Source organism: Lepisma saccharinum, chromosome 10 (assembly GCF_977018435.1).
Source record: "Lepisma saccharinum chromosome 10, izLepSacc3.1, whole genome shotgun sequence".
In the NCBI taxonomy this organism is placed as follows: Eukaryota; Metazoa; Arthropoda; class Insecta; order Zygentoma; family Lepismatidae; genus Lepisma; species Lepisma saccharinum.
In genome coordinates, this window is record NC_139238.1 from 36983054 (window position 1) to 37006663 (window position 23610).

General features: G+C 36.2%; 1 protein-coding gene across 1 annotated transcript in view; it reads right to left on the reverse strand.

Annotated features, from left to right (window-relative positions):
- LOC145993867 (DNA-directed RNA polymerase I subunit RPA1-like) overlaps positions 1-23610 on the reverse strand; it is a 381417-nt gene that overhangs the window by 311997 nt on the left and 45810 nt on the right. The window contains exons 6-10 of the mRNA XM_083129730.1: positions 21385-21444; positions 8572-8713; positions 7158-7298; positions 5936-6079; positions 1331-1551 (exon numbers count right to left, since the gene is read on the reverse strand). Coding sequence (XP_082985856.1) covers positions 1331-1551; positions 5936-6079; positions 7158-7298; positions 8572-8713; positions 21385-21444 — 708 coding nt within the window. The remainder of the gene's footprint in view (positions 1-1330; positions 1552-5935; positions 6080-7157; positions 7299-8571; positions 8714-21384; positions 21445-23610) is intronic.

The following is a 23610-nucleotide window of genomic DNA, read 5'->3' on the forward strand; positions in this document are numbered from 1 at the left end:
ATCAGCAATTCATACTTATCCTCTTCACTTCTGTCTTTCGCATGACTGCCGGTATCGGCCAATGATGGCTATTTATTTCCACCAAAAGCCGGCCCCTGTGGCGGAGTGGTTAGCAGATCACGCTACGACACCAGGGTTCGAATCCCAGCCTGGAAATGGAATTTGGGACTGTCCATTCATCAATTTCATCACATCATCACTCATCCCCATCTTCGCAAATTAGCCAAAAGTAGCACAAAAAGCAAATCAATCAATAATTTCTGCCGAGATTAGATTGGGAACATACGGCTTTCAATGACAGTACTAAGAAAGATAAGCTAATCGGGACTGAACCTACATTTTAAAGTGGGACCCGAACCATTATGTACCTCCACTGAGTATCGAACCCATGATCTATTGATTACAAAATGACACCATCGGAGAGGCCACTCTAAAGATTTATGTACACTACTTACAATAATGTACATAAAATATTTATCAGGAACTTTACTTTTCATCAAATGGACGTACTATCATTATTTTTGTTATTCAATAAATATTCACAAATTTTTGCAGTCATAACTACACGTAAGCTAGATGATGAATATTTGCTGTTTTATCTCTGATTTTATAACGTCTCTTTACTATTTATGTAATAACAATATTTTTTAGTCAAGATAGAAAGAACAAAATAGTATTAATGTTGTCCTTCCTCCATTCCTTAGTCTGTGGTTACATACAACAATACTCCATACGCATCAGAGAAATTAAGTACTAATTAATTAATTTTCATATAATTATATTAACGTGTTACATAGAAACAATTTTATTATTATATTTCTGAGACACTTGGCTCGGGCTGGCTCGCCAAATTATATATTTCTAAATCTGTGCCTAGTGATGTGACGAGTTAGTATGACATGGTAACTAGCCTTTGCAATTTCATGCTGGAATTATACAAGTATCGGTATCGGTGGGTATCGGTCATGGTATCGGTATCGGCAAATGGTGGTATCAGCTCAGCTCTAATCATAACATGTTTCCACATTGTGGTTGAAGGTAAAGTGCAAAAAAGGTAAAAATGCAAAATCGAAGGATGCACTGTGCATTTCTAAAGAATGTTTCCAAAATTGAAAATGAATACATAAACTAACAAAAACTTCTTGCTCCTCAGAACTAAAGCAGCTTCTTAACTATTTCACTGAATTCAGAATAAAAAAAAAAGTGTTTAACGAAGTGAAAATAGTGGATAAAACTGGAAAGGAGCATCAGGTGAGGCTTCCTATTAATTTGTATTGAAATTGTTCATACATTTGGGGGTTATGCTCTTAACATTTCATGTTTAACTTACCCAGGATGAATATCAGGACCATTCAGTACCATATTTCTCAATTCAGCCACATTCCATGCAGTTACAGCTACTGGATAGGTTAATTTCTTAGCAAATGCTTCAGGAATTCCTATCTCATCAACACAAATATTTGGATCAGGTGTGATAACAGAACGAGCAGCAAAATTAACTCTCTTGCCCATCATGTGCATTCTGAACAAGCCTTCCTTCTTCTCAATCAGCTGAAAGATTATTAAATTTTAATATTTGACAGTACTTTACACTTCATTGTTAATTAATACAGTTAGAAAGTGACAAAACAAAAAATATATTCCAAGGGTGAAAACTAGTTAAATAAATAAAAATAATTTTTGAACTTTACAAACAAGCACAAGGTTTTGAAAAGTAACAAACAAAATGCAAAACCTAGGTAACTGGAAATTAATTTCATAACAGCAACTTTGAGCATTTTCTTCTCATTCTAAAATAGTGTGTTGCAAACGTTTTGTACATTTGCATCACTCACATGATTCAGGAGCATGTCCAAGCATCAACTAAAAATAAATAATACTAATGTTCTATGAATTTTTAAGTTTTCTGTGCCAAATATTAAACTAAGCTTGTGAAGATTTACATTACAAAGCAATAACAAAAGTTACGGTTCTACTTGCCAGAGAGTAGCTACGTTACGGAGGAAAAAGTATTATTTCCTTTAATGTTCTGGAGACAAATTAACTATGATGCAATATTTCACAAGGAAGGTAAGACATGCATATTAGTTTAGAATAAACAGCGCCTTCCCTTTGAATGTGCCTAATTTCAGTTGCCTGGGAAAAGTTAATACTGCAAGATATAATTGGTAGTATTAATAAAAATAGGTAGATGCTCATGACAGGGTGGCCAATCTAGGACCATGATAAAATTCAAGTATAATTCCCAGTTTTCAAGGTGAACTCTCCAAAAATTCAATGGTACAAGCAGATGTTTTCTCCATTTCAACCTTACATATTACCGCATATCACCACACATACACACACAAATATATTAACAATAATGTGCACTTCCAATGTATCCAAAAATTCAAATAAACGGCATATGCATTTAAAATATTTCATTTAAGGTGTCATTTCACATACTTAAGACTCAAAATATATCTACAAGCACAAGTCACAAATGTTACAGGATATACAAATCTACAAAAAATTGTTAATTGTATAAGAATTTCAAACTCAAATTTACGTAATCAATTTCAAGATATCTTATCTTGCAATGATTTTCCACATGTCAGATAGAATGATCTGTAAAGGACACTAACAAAGTAAACGGATTGGGATAATTTTATTTTCCATGCAGGTTTCTTTTCCTTCCTTGATAAAAATAGGAACTAAACTGTGAAAAAACTGCCTCAGGGCATTCATATGTATAAATTCAATGGGATTTGGATTAATAAAAGTTGCAATTTTTCACGTCTATGGATAAAAATTCAAGCAGAATTCATGCAGAATTCCCAAAGCAAATAATTTGCGCATAATTCCCAGAATTCAAGGAATTCCCAGCGAGCAGCTACCCTGCATGAGCACATGATTCAATGGTAGCCAAGTAGGTGCCCAAGAGGTGAACATACAGGGTGGCGCATATTGTATCTACCAACTTTAAATGACAATGGAAAGACGGTGAGTCCTTGTAGTAACATTATATGTAGGGATGGACCTATTAATTGGTACTCTATCGGTATCGGTAAAATTACCGATTATTTTACCGATCTCATATATCGATAAATATCTTATAATTTAGTGCAAAATTCGGCCATTTTGTTGTAATTGTTATGGATAATCTCGATGCCCTACTTTCAAAAAAGTAATTGTCTAAATAACTTCTTTTGCACTGCAGTCACCTCAAAACACACATTTGTTAAGGAGATCAATGAACATTTCAGGTTCTTCAAGTACCATATCTAATTTTATATCGGTATCAGTAAATTTTATATCGGTACTTTATCTATCGGCCAAAATTTCATATCGGCCCATCCCTAATTATATGATTATAAAATAAAAATATACACATATACATTTAATACAGTATATACCGTAGTGGCATTAATTCTAGACACTTTTAGTAAAATGTTATTTTTTTAAAAATCTCGAATGAAAAAACTATATTCTGTATAAAAATATTTAACAAGTTTAAATGACATCATTCAATAACTTCAATAAATGCATCTGAGTGCAGCATTGTAGTCTGATTATTATTGTTATTTTCAACCAACAGAACGCTTGTGTGCGATTGTTGAATAGTAGATCAACTGGGAGCATCATTGTTGTACATCATTCAGTAACTTCAAGAATTTCATCTTACTGCAGCATTGTTGTCTGATTATTGGTATTATTGTGTACTGCTTCAAAGACATTGACAAATATTAATGAAATAACAATTTATATTTGTGGCAATTCAGGACATACTAATTTTGCCCCTTTTCCCACTCCAGTTCAATGCAAGGATACCTCCGTGAATATCAAATGAAAAGTTTTCACCATGTGCAATTCTCCATTAAATGTTTTCGCCGATTTGTACTACCTTCGTTTTCTTTGTCACAAACAAGTATTCTTTGCACATTACATGTAGGAGGAGAGTTGCATCTACATTTCACATTGGTCAGCTCCTTCTACCTACTTTCAGGAGCGAAAGCTTGTAGGGTAGTGGTTACCGTTAAGGATTGTCAACCTGATGTTGTAGGTTCAAACCCATCCGATGGCAGAAAATTTTTGTAAGTTTTAGACGTATCCCATTGTGTTCATTGTCCACACCATGTGAAACGGAATAATTCAGTTTGGAATTAATGATGGGGGTAGGGGAAATATTAAATTACAAAATCTCCATTTCAATGAACCGAGAAGTGGAGAAAAATTGGATAATTGTTATAAATATTAAAATTACATTCATGTTTTTAGTGGTATAATCACACGTAAAATAAAATATCTTACATGGAAGATTTTATCTTACTCTAAACTCAACCAAACGGCATTTTGCACTGATCTTTTACATTCTCAAATACATTTCAAAATGATATTGAATATTTCATGTAGATAATTTGTTAAATACATCAATTCTTGACGCCGAGACAATATTTTCTGCAACTATCTCTTCTCTCCTCTTGTCTCCAGTCCCTTCTGTTATTCTCTTCTAATTCTCCTCTGCTTTTATCTCATATCGCCTTCCCTACTTTTCTCGCATCTTGTCTCCAATCCACTCTCCTCCACTTCTCTTATCTTGTCTCACTGCAATCTTCTCCTCTTCTTTTCATTCTTCTCTTTTTCTCTCTTTTACTCTACTCTCCACTCTCCTCTTCTCATCTCGTCTCCTCCTCTCCAAACTCCTCTTCTCTCATCTCGTTTTTCTCCTCGCATCTCCTCGTTGCTTAATTATTCTCATCTCTCCTGGAATCTTTTTCCATTCACCTCATTACTTCTCCATCCACTTCTGTCCCTCTTCATACACTTTGAAATAACACCATGCCCAGCCCTGTAGTTGAAACAGGTCTCTTGCATATTGTATTTAAAGTTTCAGCAGTGAGCAGTTTTTGGGCAATTTTGTCAATTTTCAAAATTCAATAACTCCAAAACTGGCAACATAAAAAATAAAAATATTTTCTATATTTCAGATGATAATAAATGTGTATCCCAAAAATTAGTTAAATCCATGACATCAAATTCCAAAATTTAGTTTTTTCTTGATTGATTTGACATGGAATTACCACTGTCTATGTCTTTTGGTGCATGCACTTCATTTCGCGATGCTAAACTCCCCACCTTTGGTCATTCTTCTGTTTTTATAGATTTTTACTTTCTTGAAAGCCGACATTTCAGCTGCAATAACTAATAAAGAGTACAAGCATGTCATAATGCTCTTCTGAACACCCCAAATGTTAACCTCATTTCCACGAACTTCACCTCCGCAACTGCAGTCTTGCAGTTCAACGAGGCTCTGGTATCTGGTCCTACAGACAGTAAAATCCTTCGTAGGGTTGTTTGATTTGAGTTTTTGTTTTAAGTCCACTTCATGCACAGAAAGGCTAATCGGGAGTGGACATACAGTTTAAAGTACGATCCAAAGCACTGTGTGCCTCCACAGGGTATCGAAACTGGGTACCCTTGATTACAAGACGACAACATTACCACTAACCCATCGGGGAGATTATCTTTGTATGGTTGTGTGTTGTCCTGTGTTTTGCCCATATATGTGCCGAGTGCTCAATACAGCCTCATTTTACCATGGGTAGACAGATTTTAGGCACACATGATGATTTTTTATCTATTGTAAGGGCCTTGGCCCGTATAATGGGAAGGGTGCAAATAGCCTAAGTGCTGACATATCCAAAATTTTAATTTGAATCAATCAATAACATTCTTCCATGAACACCGGTAACAATTAAAAAAAATTCATGGCTAGTTAGAACTACAACAACAACTAATAATAATACTAATAATAACAATACTAATAACAATTTCTTCATAGAGAAAACAAGAAAAATTGATATTTATATTATGTTAAAAGATAAGCTTAAACAAAGATTACATAAAACCACTGAAACATAATGTATGTACTTACTTCACAGAACAAGATTCTCACCTGCTTGATTCCTTGTCCCATTCTCCCTCCAGTAGTGTGACCCATTTCGTTGTCCAATAAGTGATCAATACTTGTTTGTAGTTCTTGCCATGCAATATGTAATTTCTCTTTCAAGGTGTCCCCATGCATTTGTGCCACAATACCCTAAAAAGAAAGGATGGTTAATGATGTTACTTCAATACTAGGCCTGTATTGATACCACTGTAAATGTATCAATAAAGGATTCATAAAGAGAGAACACGGGAGTTAATACAGAGTTAATGGCTGTATTGGCTGTACCACCCAATAAGAAGGATACAGAAGAATCTGATGAAATCATGTTATATTTTTGTAATATTAATTCTATACAGCATTAAACTAAAACTTTTTAATTTTGTTTGTTGTTGTTAACAAACCTCCCTTCCAAGCTCTTGTTAGTAGTAATCTGATTCTGGAACAGTGTGGACTGGCATTTTCTGTTCCTTACAGGTAGAGGCACATATTTTTGGTAAATAAAAAAGCAAAATTTTGGACAAAAACAGAGTCGATTTCAGGTTCAAAAGCGGTAAATAAAATACAATTTCGGTGTTATAGCTGTGAATAATCACATCAAAAGTGCTATATAAAATTACATTTTGGTTTTAAAATTGTGAATATAATCCTAAATTTGATTTAATAACTGCAGTTATTACACAAAAAAAACTTAACCCTTCTAATAGCACATTTATGTCGTTACCAGAGTATTAAGTTTATTCCTGTGTAAAGGGGTCCATTTTTACTTCTCAAATATTTACAGCAGAATTAATCAATTCTCCGAGAATTGCATAACTCACAGGATACTTCAGACTTCAGAAAGTGTCGCGTCAGTATATAAACGGTAAATTTCATGTTTAAGAGTATATTTCGCATTTTGCAGTTCATTTCGCATTATTTCGTGACAAAACAGGGTAGAAAAATGCACCTCACACCTTTCAGAAACATGAAAAATGAATATTACAGCATGTTATTTCATATTTCGTGTTTTCGTCAAAAATGAAATTTGCATGCCTCTACTTACAGGTAATCCAGCTTATTTGTCAGAATCAACATCATCGGAGACCTAATTTGTAAGACAACCTGACAAAACTAGTCACAACATGGAGGAATGTGCAGTACAATGGACCTCACAGTTCAGTAATAATTTCAAATCTTACATATTATATAACAATAATAATAAAAGCAATAAAATGAAAATATGAGTTACCTTTCCCTCATTAGGTAAGTTATCAGTGGAGTCATCTTTAACAGCCTGAATTATATTACGCAGCACAAGGCACTTTTGCACCACATCTCGATATGTGTGAGTCTGCAAATGATCAAGTACCTGACCATTTACGTAATTGGCCTGCAATTAAGAGAATGATGTAGTAAATGTAATAAAACAACATCTAAACAAAATATATAAACTAGTCTGGCATAATATAACTTACTTTCATTTGCATTCAATTTAAATTATGGTACTGCTTTTACATTAATAGTTTTTATATTTCATGACAGCATTATGAATTAAACTCTTGTTTGAAATAAAATGACACACAATTTTTCCTGGCTTTCCCATGTATGCATTTTATGTGAATGTGATTCTTCCTCCTTTGCACAGGTAAATTTCGAGCTAAATGGAGTGGAACCTCGATTTTTACATCTTGCAGGAAACCAAGCTGAAAAACTTCAAATGCGGAGAAAATGTAAAATCCAGAAGAAAAAAAAATGTTGCTCTATTGGGAACTTCATTAAATGGATAACACAGAAACATGTAAAATCCATGTTGGTTTTTTTTAACTTTTACGAGAGATTAACCTGTTCTTTTGCCTTATAATTTGGCACACTTAAGCAAATAATGCAGATTCACGCAGGTCTCAAACCTGGGTTTTTGGCATCACGTGAGATTGTCACAGCTGAATTGGTAGAGCAATGGCATGGTATGCCAGAGACCTGGGCTTGATTCCTGGTCAAGCTTGCATTCTTTTACAGAAATTTCCACACATCTGCTCTCTTTGCTTTGTGGTTGGTTGATTTGTTGTTTTAAGTCCACTTTATGCACAGTAAGGCTAATTGGGACTGGACCTACAGTTTAAAGTGGGATCCGAACCACTTGTGCCTCCACCGGGTATCGAACCCGGGACCCCTTGATTACAAGGAGACGACGCTACCACTGCGCCATCGGGGAGGCCCCTTTGCTTTGTGGTGTCTTGCACATGCACAAGCATATGAGAGAGTCTGTCAATTTGTTTGCAGTGAAGCTGCTGAAAGAAATCACATTATACGTACTGAAGCACAGGATTATATCTGCAGAAATTAGTTGGGTAGGTGCATGGAGAAAAATAATCTACTCTTACCAATGACCAATCAATTTTGCTGGAAACCAACATGTACTCTCATCCATTTCTGTACTTCTCTCCAGGCAAAGAAAACGTCATGTTCACTTTTTCTTGAAATGTACAGTCATGGACACTTTTGAGTCATGACGACTCTGTTGAAAGTATATGGGGTTGTTACAACCCAGAAGTGTCTGTGACTGTATTTAAGTTTCAGGCAGAACAAAATTCAAACATATGCATAGTTGTTCTGCACTCCACCCCCTTCTTTTCTTGCATACTTAAGAAAATGGTAATACTTACTGGTCTTGATTTTGGGGGTGACACAGCAACAGCATCAATAAAAAATATACCCGAGGGATCTCCTGCTGGTGCATGTTTCAAAATAGGGAAGAGTTCCTGCAAAACCTTCATATCTTCCGAGCACACCCTGCTCAATGCATTTCTGTAAATAAACAATTTGGACACATTGTTACACTATGTAATTTACCTCACAAGAGTGGCATGAAACTTGATACATAGAGGCATGCATATTTTGTTATTGACGAAAACATGAAATGTGAAATAACACATTGCAATGTTAATTTTTTATGTTTCTGAAAGGTGTGAGGTGCATTTTTCTACCCTGATCAACAAAATCAACAGAATAAAAAAAGAAAAAAATGCAGACAAGTTAGCACTTACCTTCAGTGTATTAATAATGTACACTATTCCATGCATCTTCCATTATCCTCTCTCTGAAATTCATTGAGCATAATGTGCAGCAATATTTACCAACACAGGGAATTTCCATATTACCACTTACCACTTACAATTCGCTTCACTCCTCTTACTTGCCTTGTAATTCTCACCAAATTTCAATGTCCAGAATATATGGGTGGGGCAAAACTCTGCACTAGAGGTAGCACGGTGCATGTTAGTGGATAGCATTGTAAACAATGGGAAGCAAGATTCAATGAGTTTTGTTTTAGCAAAATATAGTGTTGGCAATGGTGTATTGTTGTGTGTCTTTCTGCACAACAGTGGGTGTAACACCACACCACAATGGGGTATAGTTTCCCAAAATGCCATTGGACAGTGAACTGCTTTAAAAATGGTTACAAGTAATACCCAGAGAAAGGAGCAAGAAAGGAACGGAATGGTGTGCAGATTGGCAACATGTGTTTTCGGATGAGTCCCAATTTAACATGGACTACAATGATAGCCGCATATGCATTAGACAATGTGGTAAGCACAATCTTCCAGCATGTATTGTCCAGCATGATAATGGCCAAACAGCAGGTGTGATAGTGTAGGGTGCCCTTGGGTATATTTCACATTCTTGACTACTACGAATCGAGGGCATTGTCAATAGCAACCGCTACATGAGGAAAGTTGTAGAGGCAGAAGTCATGCCCTTACTTCAGTGCACTAGTGACACTAATTACAGCAGGATAATGCCTAACCACCATGTTCAAGCATTCTTCACAGCAAGACCGATACTGCTTCTTCCCCGCCCTGCATGTTCACCAGACAAATCATGCTACATGTTGTGGCATTCTTCATTGTATGGTGTTGGTCCCCTGGTTCTGGTGCCTGGAACCCTAAATGCTGATGCCTATTATGCAATATTAGACAACTCCATGTTCCCCACCTTGAGGCAACAGTTCAGAAGTGGCCATTTTTATTTCTAGCATGACAATATGGCTGTCTATAAAACAAGAGCTATTACTAGAGGCATGCAAATTTAGTTTTTGACAAAAATACGAAATATAAAATAACATGCTGTAATGTTCATTTTTCATGTTTCTGAAAGGTGTGAGGTGCATTTTCCTACCCTGTTTTGTCACGAAATAATGCGAAATGAACTGCAAAATGCGAAAGATACTCTTAAACATGAAACTTACCATTATTATACCAACACAACACTTTCTGAAGTCTGAAGTATCCTGTGAGTTATGCAATTCACAGAGAATTGTTAATTCTGCTGTAAATATTTGAGAAGCAAAAATGGACCCCTTTACACAGGAATAAACTTAATACTCTCGTAACTACATAAATGTGCTATTAGAAGGGATAAGTTTATTTTGTGTAATAAGTGCAGTTTTTAAATCAAATTTAGGATTATATTCACAATTTTAAAACCAAAATGTAATTTTATATAGCACTTTTGATGTGATTATTCACCGCTATAACACCAAAATTTTATTTTATTTACAGCTTTTGAACCCGAAATCGACTCTGTTTTTGTACCGAAATTTTGCTTCTTTATTTACCAAAAATATGTGCCTCTAGCTAACAGTTGGGCTGAAAAGTTCGTAGGCTGACTCATAGATGGCGTTACTAGAATTAAATCCATGTGATTTTTACTTAGTACTAACCTACAAAAGATACGTGTATAAATTTCACAGCTGCCGGATAATTAGTTCGTGAGATATAGCATTGTGAGTGAAGCAGTTTTTGTTGTTGTGAAAAAATGGATAAAAAAGAATTTCGTGTGTTAATAAAGCATTGCTTTTTGGCGAAAAAAAATACTGTTGAAGCCAAGGCTTGGCTTGATAAACATTATTCGGACTCTGCACCAGGAAAATCAACCGTTGAGAAGTGGTTTGCTAAATTTAAACGAGGCGAAATGAGCATCGAAGACGATGCACGCAGTGGACGCCCCAAAGAGGCTGTTACCGACGAAAACATCAAAAAAGTCCACAAAATAATTTTAAATGATCGTAAAGTGAAGTTGATCGAGATAGCTGAGATTATTACATAGCGTTGTTGGAGCGTTTAAAGGATGAAATCACGAAAAAACGGCCTCATTTGAAGAAGAAAAAAGTGCTGTTTCATCAAGACAATGCACCGTGTCACAAATCAATGAAAACGATGGCAAAATTATATGAATTAGACTACGAATTGCTTCCCCATCCACCATATTCTCCAGATGTGGCCCCCAGTGAATTTTCCTGTTTGCAGACCTTAAAAGAATGCTCGCTGGAAAGAAATTTAGCACTGATGAAGAGGTAATCGCCGAAACTGAGGCCTATTTTGAGGCTAAAGAGAAATCGTACTATAAAAATGGCATCGAAAAATTGTATGACCGCTATAATCGTTGTATCGCCCTCAAAGGCAATAATAAAATCGAATTTTGTCAAAAAAATATTTTTTACTATGTTAGCCTACGAACTTTTCAGCCCAACTGTTATTACCAAGTGGTTTGATCAGATGACAGTGAATGAACTTGACTGGCCATCTCGGAACCCTGATCTTAAACCCACTGAACATCTGTGGGATGAGTTAGAGCACCGGGTGTGATCCAGACCAAACTGCACAATCAGCACCACTGAGATGTTTGCCATTTTGCAGGAGAAATGGAAGCGACTACTGGTCAACATTTTACTGCAACCTGGTGAAAAGTCTTAATCAAAAAGTAGAGGCTGTGTTATTGGCAAATGGTGGACCTAGCTTGTACTGATACCAGACCAACTTCAGGTCCCTTAACTTGATGTGAAACAGTGGTGAAAGATTTACATTCTTGGTTATAACGTGAAGTCAAAAATACATTCATTCAAAATACAAGGTCTGCCCATAAAGACACCGAACTGTCAAATAAAAAGAACCAAATAAAAAGGTACCGTATTCTGGCAACACTGCAAAGAGCTATATCTAAACTTCCCGTCAGTGAATGTTTTAACCTGTTACAGGCAGTTGGTATCGGAGCAAGCATGCATCACATGCAGGTCATGTGCACGCAGCGTACAAAATATGTGCACCAAGATGGAACAATGTTACAGCATAAAGTTTTGATACAAATTGGGTAAATCGTTTACCGAAATGTTACAGATGATACGGGCAGTGTATGGTGAGATGAAACCTGGTGTTTACAATATGACCTCGAAAGAAAAAGACAAGAGTGTGCAGTGAAAATTACAGTTCTCGCTCGTAAAGAAAAAAGCATGGATGTCGAAATCGAAGACAAAGGTGCTGCTGATTGCATTTTTTGATTCCCAAGGACCGATTCACCATGAATTTGTCCCTGAAAACCAAGCAATCAATCAGTGATATTACAAGGAAGTGCTTGGTCAACTCAGAAAAAGGATGAAGTGGGTTTGGAAGGACCTCTGTGATTCTGGCCAATTCTTTGTTACACGATAATGCTCGGCCTCATACTGCATTGTCTGCACAATAATACCTTGCTAAGCATTCAGTGACAGTGATCAATCACCCTCCATATTCTCCAGACTTATCGCCTGCTGTTTTTTTTTTCCTTTTTCCCAAGCTTAAGATGGCTATGAAAGGGTGAAGATTTGACGACATCGTGGACATTAAATGAAATGTTACGCATATTTTGCGAACACTTACTGTCAATGACTATCAACAGTGTTTCCAAGACCTGTACAAATACTGGTCAAAGTGAACTGCCTCCTCTGGTGATTATTTTGAAGGTGATAAAGTCATTTGAAAGTAATTACTTGTTTTCTTTCCTAAAAAAAAAAAAAAAAAGTTCAGTTTCTTTTAAGGGCGAACCTTGTATTAAGAGAACAAAGTGGAAAACTGATAGATGAGGAATAATGTTGAGTATATTTGTGATTCTGCATGTTAATATTGGAATCAGAAAAACATTTGTGAAGTTAGAAACAGTGCAAAGTTTACACAAAATATATTTAAACATACTTTCCAAAGTATTGTGCAATACACAACAATTAATATTTCTCACAATCTGCAGTTAAAAAGTGATCATTACATGGGAAAATGGTGGCCTTGTACAGTAGGGTGGAACGAAAACTGGCAAAAGTTTTCCTTTTTTGATTTAGGATTTCTAATAGCGGCCAAAAGTTGCATTTTAGATTCAGAAAAAAAAGATTAAAAAATTTCATTGCTTTACTACAACGTTTTGAGGTGCCGCAAAGAGCCTAAAAATTTGATTTTTTTTAAAATTTAATGAGAATTCAAAATTTGGTTGTGTATATTTTTTTTAAGTTTTGCACACATCTACTGTGAAATAATACAATTAGTAACAATGAAGTTTATTAGATTATAAAAAACATTCTGCACAAAATATTATAAACAATAAAAATAGTTTTTAGGGCAAAATTTTGTATTTTTCTCATTTTTTACCAATTTATTATACTTCGTTAACACATGTTACAGTAATTTAAATAAAATGAAACAAGGTAAATGGTTTATTATCTCGTACATGTATACAAAAAATTCTTTATAATGAGAAAAAAAAATTAAACCACTTAAATCCTTGACAAGATTAAAAATTTCCCAACATTTGAAGATTTTTTTTTACTATGTTGGCACATTGAACTGTTTTTTTTTTTTTTTTTTTTTTTTTTGGTATCGAATGTTGGCATATTCTTTTGAGATACAATTTTTGCATTAATAAAACCTTCTCTTGAAGATGATCCACAGACAGACAGACAAAGATGACTCAGTAACTAGTTTAACCACTCTTTCCACGGCTTGTGTGCGACACTGAAACCTGGGAAAGTCAATTAATGGGTTCTCCACAACAGTTGATTCTGATGTTTCCTTAATGAATTGTTTAAGGGAATCATTGGAAATATACTTTGTCATTGAGGGCTCTGTGATTTCAATGTCATTCCATGGGATCATATCAATGTAATCCTTAGCGTCAAAGTTGATTTTTGGAATTGTAAACTTTCTAATACCACCTCTATTCTCTACTCTTGCTTTTAGAAGTCTGCGCAAACCAAGCTCCCTTATACAGCGCCTGGCCAAATTATTAGACGCACCTGAAAATTTTATGCAAAATTCTAAGGATATGTTATTAACTCGCCGATTTTTTTTTTTATTTTCAATTTTTCATTCTTCATTTTATTACATGAAATAATTACATTGATTACATGTGAACCTTAACAAAAAACAACAATTACTTGACACATTAATAATTACAAATATAATTTCTTACTGTGTTTCTTGAATATTACCTATACAATTCATATGACGGGAAGGCAATTATAATATTTGGTAGAGCCATCTTTGGCCTTTATCAGTACTTGGATTCGTCTTGGCATACTATCAATGCATGCTTGTACTGTCTCCTTCATATGAGGATGGTGATTCCACACTTGAATTATTTTTTTCAATTAGGCCAATTCTTGTCGTAATTGTTTGCTTTGCCACTTCTTTTATCACTAGGTATCGAACCTTTTCAATTGGGTTCATATCTGGAGATCTTCCTGGCCAGGGCAGGAGAGGAACATTTTCACTCTGTAGAAACTGTTTTATTGATTTTGCGGTATGGCATGAGTCTCCATCCTGCATGAATACAAGCGGTTCTCCATTTGGTAACCACTCTCTTACTTGAGGTAGCAACTTTCTTCTAAGCACTTCCCTATACTGTTTTTGCCTCATTGTTCCTTGAACCAAATACAGACGTCCTCTACCTTTGCCACTAATGACTGACCAAATTGTAACTCTTATTGGATGTTTGACAGTCTGCACAACACAACCAGCATTGTATTTTTCACCTGGACGTCTTCTCACAAACAGAGATTTATTCACCAAGATTTCAAACGTGCACTCGTCACTAAAGCAAATAGATCTACAAAGTTCAAATCTTTTTCTTTGTGAGCTTTTGACCAATGAAAACGTTTATGAATCATAGCAGGGGTTAATTTTGGTTTCTTAGCGGGTCTGAGTGCCTTCAGGTTCATATCAGAAAGCCTAAGCCTTTCTGCTCTTTCAGATGCACGAACACCACTCTTTTCAAGTTTATCTTCAAGTTCCGTTGTACTCGCAAATCTATTCTTGAGGCAAATGTTCTTCAAACAGCATAAGGATCTTGGAGTAAAAATTGTTTTACGCCCACATCTGTATTTCCTTTGTGGCTCACACTCTCCACCATATTCAATTTTCTTCTCTATTCGCCTCACAGATGCTTCAGACACATTAGATCTTCGAGAAATCTCTCGATTAGAGAACATTTTTGTCTATATTACTGTCTTAATTTCGGCAATCTTTCTCGGTGTGGTCACTTTTTTTACCATGACTCCCTAATGTTAATAATTAAATTTAAAAAAATATACTGACAGTGTACAAACACAATATCACTGCAAAATTTAACACAAATATGATTCACTTATTCGCAAGACGTCCTCCTCTCAACTCAGCTTGAATTGAACTGCGGCATGTTCGTTCAACAACAATGACGTTTGGTGTTGGCGGTATTGTATTGTTTGTAACAACAACAGTACCTCCTCTTTTCATATTGATCATTACAATAATCAAAAGTTCAGCCACAAAGAACCCCATTGCAACATTTTTAATGTGAAAAGTAAGAGAACTGTTAAAAGTGTCCACTGTGTCGAATTACATTACTATGTACTATTATTACTATTGTTATCAATGTTTTGCATGAAAGTGCATTTTTACGTATTACTCGTATTTGCCAGGGTTCAAATAACGTACAGGAAACTTTTCAGATAACTAATGGTCAATTTTGTACAAGTTCCCCTTCAAAAATCTTATTTTCAAAAAAAATTGTGGTGCGTCTAATAATATGGCCAGGGGCTGTATGTTCGCGATCATCACATAGCATGGACAAAAGAATATTTTCCGCAGCAGAAAAGTATCCGTTTCTTTGAATAACTGGATCTAGTATTTCTTTAAGATCTGTAGTTAGATAGCGTGAGCAAGAAATAAGCTTCCAGAGATGTTTAGAACCATTAGAGCATGAAGGTTTCAACTTAATGTTAAACCACACAGGTACATAAAGTTTTACAATAAACTCTGCCAGAATTTGAAGGTTGATAGTAGGATTTTCAGTGGCCACATACAATAGAAGTACTCGATTTGCTAATGTAAGCCATCTGGAGTTAGCAAGTTTTCCAGGGTTTTTTAAAGATAAATCCAATGAGCAGTTTCCACTACATACAGCAATACACATTTCCATTAACTACTTCTGATCTGTACTTAAATCAATTATATTTTCTAATGAGGGAAGGTTACTTTCAATTGGTAAAAAGGGTACCACAGCACAGTAGAGGCTTCTGCACATTCGCACTTGCACACCCAAATAAATCTATAATGCAAAACATTATTATTATACTTATTCATTGAACTCTTTATTCATTGAACTCTATCTCCTTCGAAACATGAAGTGTTCCCACGCCGCTTCACCAAGAGAGGTCGTGGAGAAGCGTACGATCACCGATATCAACCTGCATAGACCGAGCCACGCTTGGGGCATGAGGCTTGAACACAGTGTTAGTTTCACTCCCTATGATGCTGTTTCGGCCGTCGCGTAGAGGATGCTGATTGGGTACTTTGGCTTGTGCACCATGCAAGGGGAGGTTGCATCATTTAGGAAAGCCGTGAACGCAGCGATCATTGTGCAAGCAAATGTAGTGTTGCATACCCATTCCATTCGAGATCGTGTGACAGAGTCGAGGCAACCCATACATCATTGCAAATTGAGGGATTTTTTTTTAGAAAAGGGAAATTTCGATGGTATATTGTACCTCCGATTCTGTCCCGAGCATGACAGGGGTAAAAAAGGAGGAAGGTGAGGAGGGCAACTGAAAGCGAGACGGGTGTTTTAAACATGCCTGATATTGCCTTTTTTTTTAAGTGCATCTTGGCCAAAATAAACTGTCTCTGTGGCGCAGTAGCCGAATTATCAACCCGCATGGAGGGAGCGTACATCAATCAGCCAGCTCTCTTGCATTGTGTGTGTCTGTTCTGCGTTGCAAAATTGTTTAGGGCTGTCAAAAGCTCGTACCTGTTTCAGTGCAAAGTGTTTGATTTCATGATGAATAGGGAAACTGTACATAGCGAAAGCAGAAACTTAATATTTAACATTGTTGAATTTTTGGAGGGAAGTTAGCTACAAAGCCTGTAGCAACTGCAGCAATATATGGATAAGGCAGAAGGGAAGGAAAAATTCTGAAGTACAAAGCAGGGCAGTGTGAACTGAGTGAGTACTGTAATTTTCTTTAAGATTTATTATTATCTTGAATTCCCTTGATTTGTTGGTTCGATCAGTCTGTCATTAGAAATAAACAACAGCTAGATAGATTACAATTGATTTCCTCCATGTGGTAGTTGGATCGGCTTCCTTGGTACACCAATGTTTTTACGATTCTCCTTGTTCATTAATATAAGCGGAGCAGAGAAGGAAGTTCTTATGAAATATTTTACAATCGACAATAGTATTGATATTGTAGATAGGTATTTCTATGTTTTGAGTGATTTTGTCAGATTGTTGAATGCTGAATTACATATTGCACAATAACATCGCTCTTCTCGTGATTGGCTGGATAACTTCTGAAATATTTGAAATTTGTAAAAAATCAGTGTTAAAAAATCATAAAATACAACTCTGTCATAGCCTCATTTTCAGTGAAAGGTGATCAAAACTTGGGTTGCCAATATGTTAAGCATCATTATGTACGCAAAAATGGGTGTGAGTATTTGACAGGGGTGGTATAACACTTCTCGATGCGAGACTAAAGTGCACACCCATAGAGCCAGACCTCGAGCTGCCACTGCCACAGGAAGCTCATGACAGTTTTGCAGTTGCTTAACTAGACTCATTGGAGTCCTTAGTTTTCCCATCTAAAGAACAAAAAAGGTGGCATAAAGGCAGTTCGTTACCATGGAATAAGCAAACTAACCTTTGCAGTGATCTTCCTATTTTGTTTTCCAACAACGAAATCACACCATTATTGACTCCAGTATTTACAACGGTTCCATCACATCCAATCACGGTAAAATACAAAAGTTGTTCGTTATCTCGTAAAAACTCAATTATGCTCTCTGCAATGTATTTTCCAGTACCAGATATTAGTGTTACATGACCTAAAAACTTTGAGTTTGGTTCTTCTATTAGCGAAACGTGCTCTTCTGTAGTTAACCATTTTGTAAAACTTAGTTCCTTTCTTTTCTCGAATAATTGTTGTCTTGTCTTTTCTTTCATCGAAAAATAATCCTCTATTTTGGGTTATTAGACCTTGACTGTCTTGAATGCATCTTTTCCGGTTCTTTGATCTTTCTCCTCTAATTTTCATGTGGTCCATTACTTTACTTTTGTCATCATTATTTATTAAACCCAAGTCCTGCAAAGTAGCACTTGCTATTGCTGCAGCAGCTCTTTTTCCTGCACATTTTTGACTTATAATTAATTATTTTTATCCTCACCATAAATTTAAAAACCCCAAAAATGTTTGTTCTATTAATAAAAAGGCATAAAATTACGACCTTTTTGATTTGGGCTTATATAGTGCAAATAAGAAACTAGAGAAAAAGGTTGAAATAGAGCAAAAAATTTGAAATTTATGAAACTTTATCGTACTTACAGCACCTCAAGACATGCTCCGATTACCATCAAATTTTATTATTGTCTCTTTTACATCAAAAGACAACTTTTGCACACTATTAGAAATAAAAAAAATAATTTGTTCCACCCTATTGTACAGTCATCTACAGGTTTCAAGACACTCACTTGGTTCCAGTGCTGTTATAGAGTAGTTGATAAAATGATCAAGAATGAGGTTTCTTTTTTCAGGTAATCATACATTCAAATGGAAATCACTTTTTTTTTAATGGTATTGAGATTTATTGAGTATGAAGTGTTGTACTTGAGTGTATTCTTCTTATACAGAATGTTTGTAATAATTAATTCAATATAGAATTTGAATAATGCTTTCTTGTGGTCAGCTTCTGTCATTTATATTTGATGCTGAAGTTTCAGAGTATATGATTGAAAGATAAGATATATATTTCACACACTATCGAAGTTGATGGATTTAGCACATTAACATTTCATTTGCTATATTAACCTGAAAATAAATCTTAGAATGAAATTTGGAGCCCCAATTTCAGATGCCTAGACACAGCGTTACTTATTATACAGTTACTATTATTATTTGCGCTGTGACGTAACTATAACATTGTTGTGTTTATTGTTCACTGAAGATTTCAAGTTAAGGCTATCAATTTTACATTAAACAGTTTACTTAGTAATTTAGCTGCATTTTTTTGCAATATCTTGGCGATTGTTACCACTTTATTATGTTCGGCGAGTGCGAAGTAGTAAATTTTTCACCTTGTAGCATCAGGCCCAATTTCGTCTTAATCGGGCCCTGTTTGTGACTATGGGAACTTAACCCTTAAACGACGGCCCGTCACCTATAGGTGACAGCCGGTATTTACGCCAATGACGGATTGTCACCTATAGGTGAAAAGATGCTTTGGCGTGTAGTATCTGACTTCTTGGACATACTGTGACTCTGATTATGTTCGGATATACATGTTTTGAGTTCTGCATGAGTCATGTGGTATGTGATGAACAATGAGCAAGGTTTAATATCATTTCGGTTATATGGGGGGAGGAGGCCAGCTCTCCGAAAATCACGTTCTATATATTTTTTTTTCTTCTCTATTTTCTCATTTCTGGGATATGCATAGGCTCCTCTAGCAAGGGAATGAACGCACTAAAATAATCTTCCGGTTTCCCTTTTCACATGTCAGTGATAATGGGCTGGCAGCCAAGTCTCGTGGTGGGGGGGGGGGGGTTCAAGGTCGCTGAGAGAAGTCACATCGATGGGACAAAATATTGTACGATGCCTTCGTTCACTTCCAAATAGGCGTCAGCATGTCGGAAAAGGGTTTCCAGTCTCTCCTCAGCCATGCTATGCTATTTTTGGCTTCAATGACGTGTTTATCCAGCCCACAGGAGGAGAGTATGGGGGAGGGGCTGGTGGCTGTCTTTTCAGGAAGGCTTTTTGAAGGGCGAATTCATTGTCTTTGCAGGGTTACAAGTGGTCCGCTGTACTTTTGCAGTGGTAAAATGTTTGTGTGCCCTTGTGTCTGATTTTTATATATATCAGTGGCGAACCGTGTGCTCTTGTATCTGCTTTTTATACAGATCAGTGGCGGACTGTTTGTGGGGTCTTGTGTCGACTTTTTATATAGATCAATAGTGGAGTGTTGTGCCGGTTTTCCATTTCCTTCCCCTTCAACACGAGAATAGGTGTGTAAGATGGCAAGACCCGGTTTGTAACTAAGTGATATTGATGAAGAGTTGTGTGCATTAGATACGGATTCGGAACCAGACGATGACAACAATCCCGACCTTACAGCGTTGAGTAACTACAACTCTGACAATGATACAGGGATGGCTTCAGACAGAGACAGTGATCTGAACCTGATGACTTGACATGGCGAAAACCAACGGGACGGGACTGACAGATTACTGCTTTACAGTATAAAGGGTAACCACGGTGTGACTGCTCCCATGGATGCAAATTCATCCCTCCTGGACGAATGGAGGGCCCGCGATTTTCAAATTTGGTAGAAAAAATCCATTTTTCTTTCTTTCTTCTTCTAATTCTTCTTCTAACCGATAATGGAAAATTTGTTTTTTATGTCATAGACTTATAGCCCCATGTGTACTGAACAAAACTAGCTATAATTTGTAACTCCAGTGTTAAAAAAAATTAATGTACGTACACCGAATTTCAAATTTCCTGCTGGAAAAGCTCTGGTGCTTTGCATTGGAAAATATTTTTTTTCTCAGAAAATATCTTTAATATTTGCGTGATTTTTTTGTAGGATAATGCCTAACATATTAAGCAATGTGCAGGTACAAGTTTACACATTCACATCCCGGCGCTGCCGAATGAAGGGGCCCGCGATTTTCAAATTTGGTAAAAAAGTCAATTTTTCTTTCTTTCTTCTTCTTCTAACTGATAACGGAAAATTTGTTTTTTATGCCACAGACTTATAGCCCATGTGTACTGAATAAAACTAGCTATAATTGTAACTCCAGCATTCTTAGTTCCAGAGATATAAACATTTATGTAAAAGCATGCGGAAATTTAAAATTCCCGCTGAAAACTCCTTCGTCGTTCGTGCATTTTCCGGCAAAACTCGCTTCGTCGTCTAAGGGTTAAAACGTTGGAAAAAACACAATACACGAAAATTGTATAACAACTGGTTTCATTGGGACCATGAAAAGTTAAATGTACAGCGAGTTCATTTTAAAATTGTACCCACAGATTCTATTAGGTATTCATGCAGTACAATTTAAATTGAATGCACTGTATATAGCAAGAAAATGTAGAATTCTAAATGTATAGAATTAGGGTTCCACTGCACATCTTAATATCTTACCTTACTTCTTGAGGGGTCATGTAGGTAGGACTTGACACTACCTCCCTTACAGGAGTATCACTGCAAGAAAAGTGTATGCAATAGATGATGGTATTTATAACAAGTAATACAATAGGAATAAATTTGTCATTCAGAACCAAATACACCTGAGCAAACAAATCTCATTATGAGCATAACAAGTACATCATGCAAATAGAAAAACCGATTCAACAATCAATTAACTTATCCATATTTGGATCTACAGGAAAACCTCATTAATATGATATTGGTTAATACGAAGTACCCTTTAATCCAAAGTTCTTCCCATTCTGTGATGAGTTTATCACGACTTCAAAATTACTTACAAAAAGAGTATTAAATTTTGCCGTGAAAACTGACCACAACTGACTCTCCACTACTGGTGCAAAAATATGTCTTGTGTTTCACTAGTTATGGAACAATACCCCTAGGAAACACCAGATGGCAGACTAATCAACTCCGTGTCTTTACACCAAAAAACATGTATGCAAGTTCTCTTCTTCCAACCACGCAGTTCACACACAGTGCATTTGAGAGTCAACTGAGCAAAGCACCATTCCTTTTACGGAGAGTTGACATGTTAATGAACATAGCATGCAAGTTCGTAGTAGCATGCAAGTTGCGTCGCTAGACCATGACTTGAGGCAATTATGTAATGTGTGGGTATACAATTTGTGATAATGAATCAAATGGAATTATAAGTTTGGAAAAAATTTGTTGTGTGCAGATTTCGACAGTTGTATTCAGCCTACGATTCGAGTGATGAAGCATCGGTACCACGAGGCAACTGACCACTTTGCATGAGGTAGCCAAATACAATGAAGTACACAGAAGAGAAGAAGTTGTCCAAATACTTCCAGATGCGATGAAAATTTGATGGGATGCTTTGCTTCAACATCTGAGAAAGACACATGCCCATTTCGCAGATTGTTTTATGAGGGAGGAAAAATCCATGAAGCCATTATTTCCATCTGAAAAACAGGCGCCATCTTGAAAAGTTTGGATAACTTGAAGTCATTTAATTCAAAGTTGACATTTTTTGGCCCCTTGAACATTGTATTAATGAGGTTTCCCTGTATTTGCACACTTCATTTTCAAGTATTTATTAAATTTCTTTGATTGCAAAACCATCCTTGTTACAGAAATTGCTTATCTTTCAGTGATATATATACTGTGTGTGTGTATATATATATATATATAAATAAATATATAAAGTCTCACCCCACCCTGGGTATTGTGAGAATGGCTGTAAATAGGAAAAAATGGCGAAACACGTATTCCATTATGTTCAGGGGGAAACTATTTGAGGACAACCATTCCCTATCTAAGCCCCCACAAGGGGGTAGGCTGGGGTCAACACAATTTTTTCAAATAGCAAGGGGGGTCAAAGAATATGTCGTTTGACATATGTGCACCTGGAGGGTCTGAGAGCTAATAAGAATGGAGCAGGTTTTGAAACTAGGGCGGTTGCATTTATGGGCAGAGGGATGTTGGTTGTGTGGTGAGGGAGTGTTGTGGACCAGGATGTTTTGGAGGTTAGGGGGGCATTTGAAAACCACTCTGGGTTTGTCGGGAAAGATGTTTTTGGTTTCAGGATCACTATGGAGAATGGGAAGATGAGAGTGTAGTGTGCATAGGAGTAGCTACGGGGTGTGCCTAGGCACACCCTAATGGGCTGCTTTATCAAAGAGAATTAAAGACAGATATTTCAATAAGAGAGAAAATAAGAGGCAGTTTGTAAGAAGTTGAAAATGCCATTACTTGGTACAAACGTGTGCATTATCGCTGATGAAACAAGTGTCTATAGTTTTTCGATTTTTTGATGTCATTGGAGAAAGAAGATATTTACTGCATTCTACTATGTACTGCAGCGCTTTTCTTCTATACCTGTCACAAGCTGTACGTGTGAGAGAGAGCTTTCTCCAAGCTTAAACAAGTTAAAACTAAATTAAGAGCAACTGATATTGGGTGATGAGAGCAGGTGGGTTGGTGGCGGCAGGTTTCTTGGTGGTAGTGGTGTGTGCGACAGCTCGCGATATTTGTTTGGTGACCAGGGTGGAGGGATATCAACCAGGGTGGCTACAAACAAGCAGAAATGAAAATCCCTGACTTTTCCAGGTTTTCCAGGACAAAATTTACATTTTTCCATGACAATTACAAACTAAACTAAATCGATGTTTTTGCAAATAGAAATAATAAACTCAAACA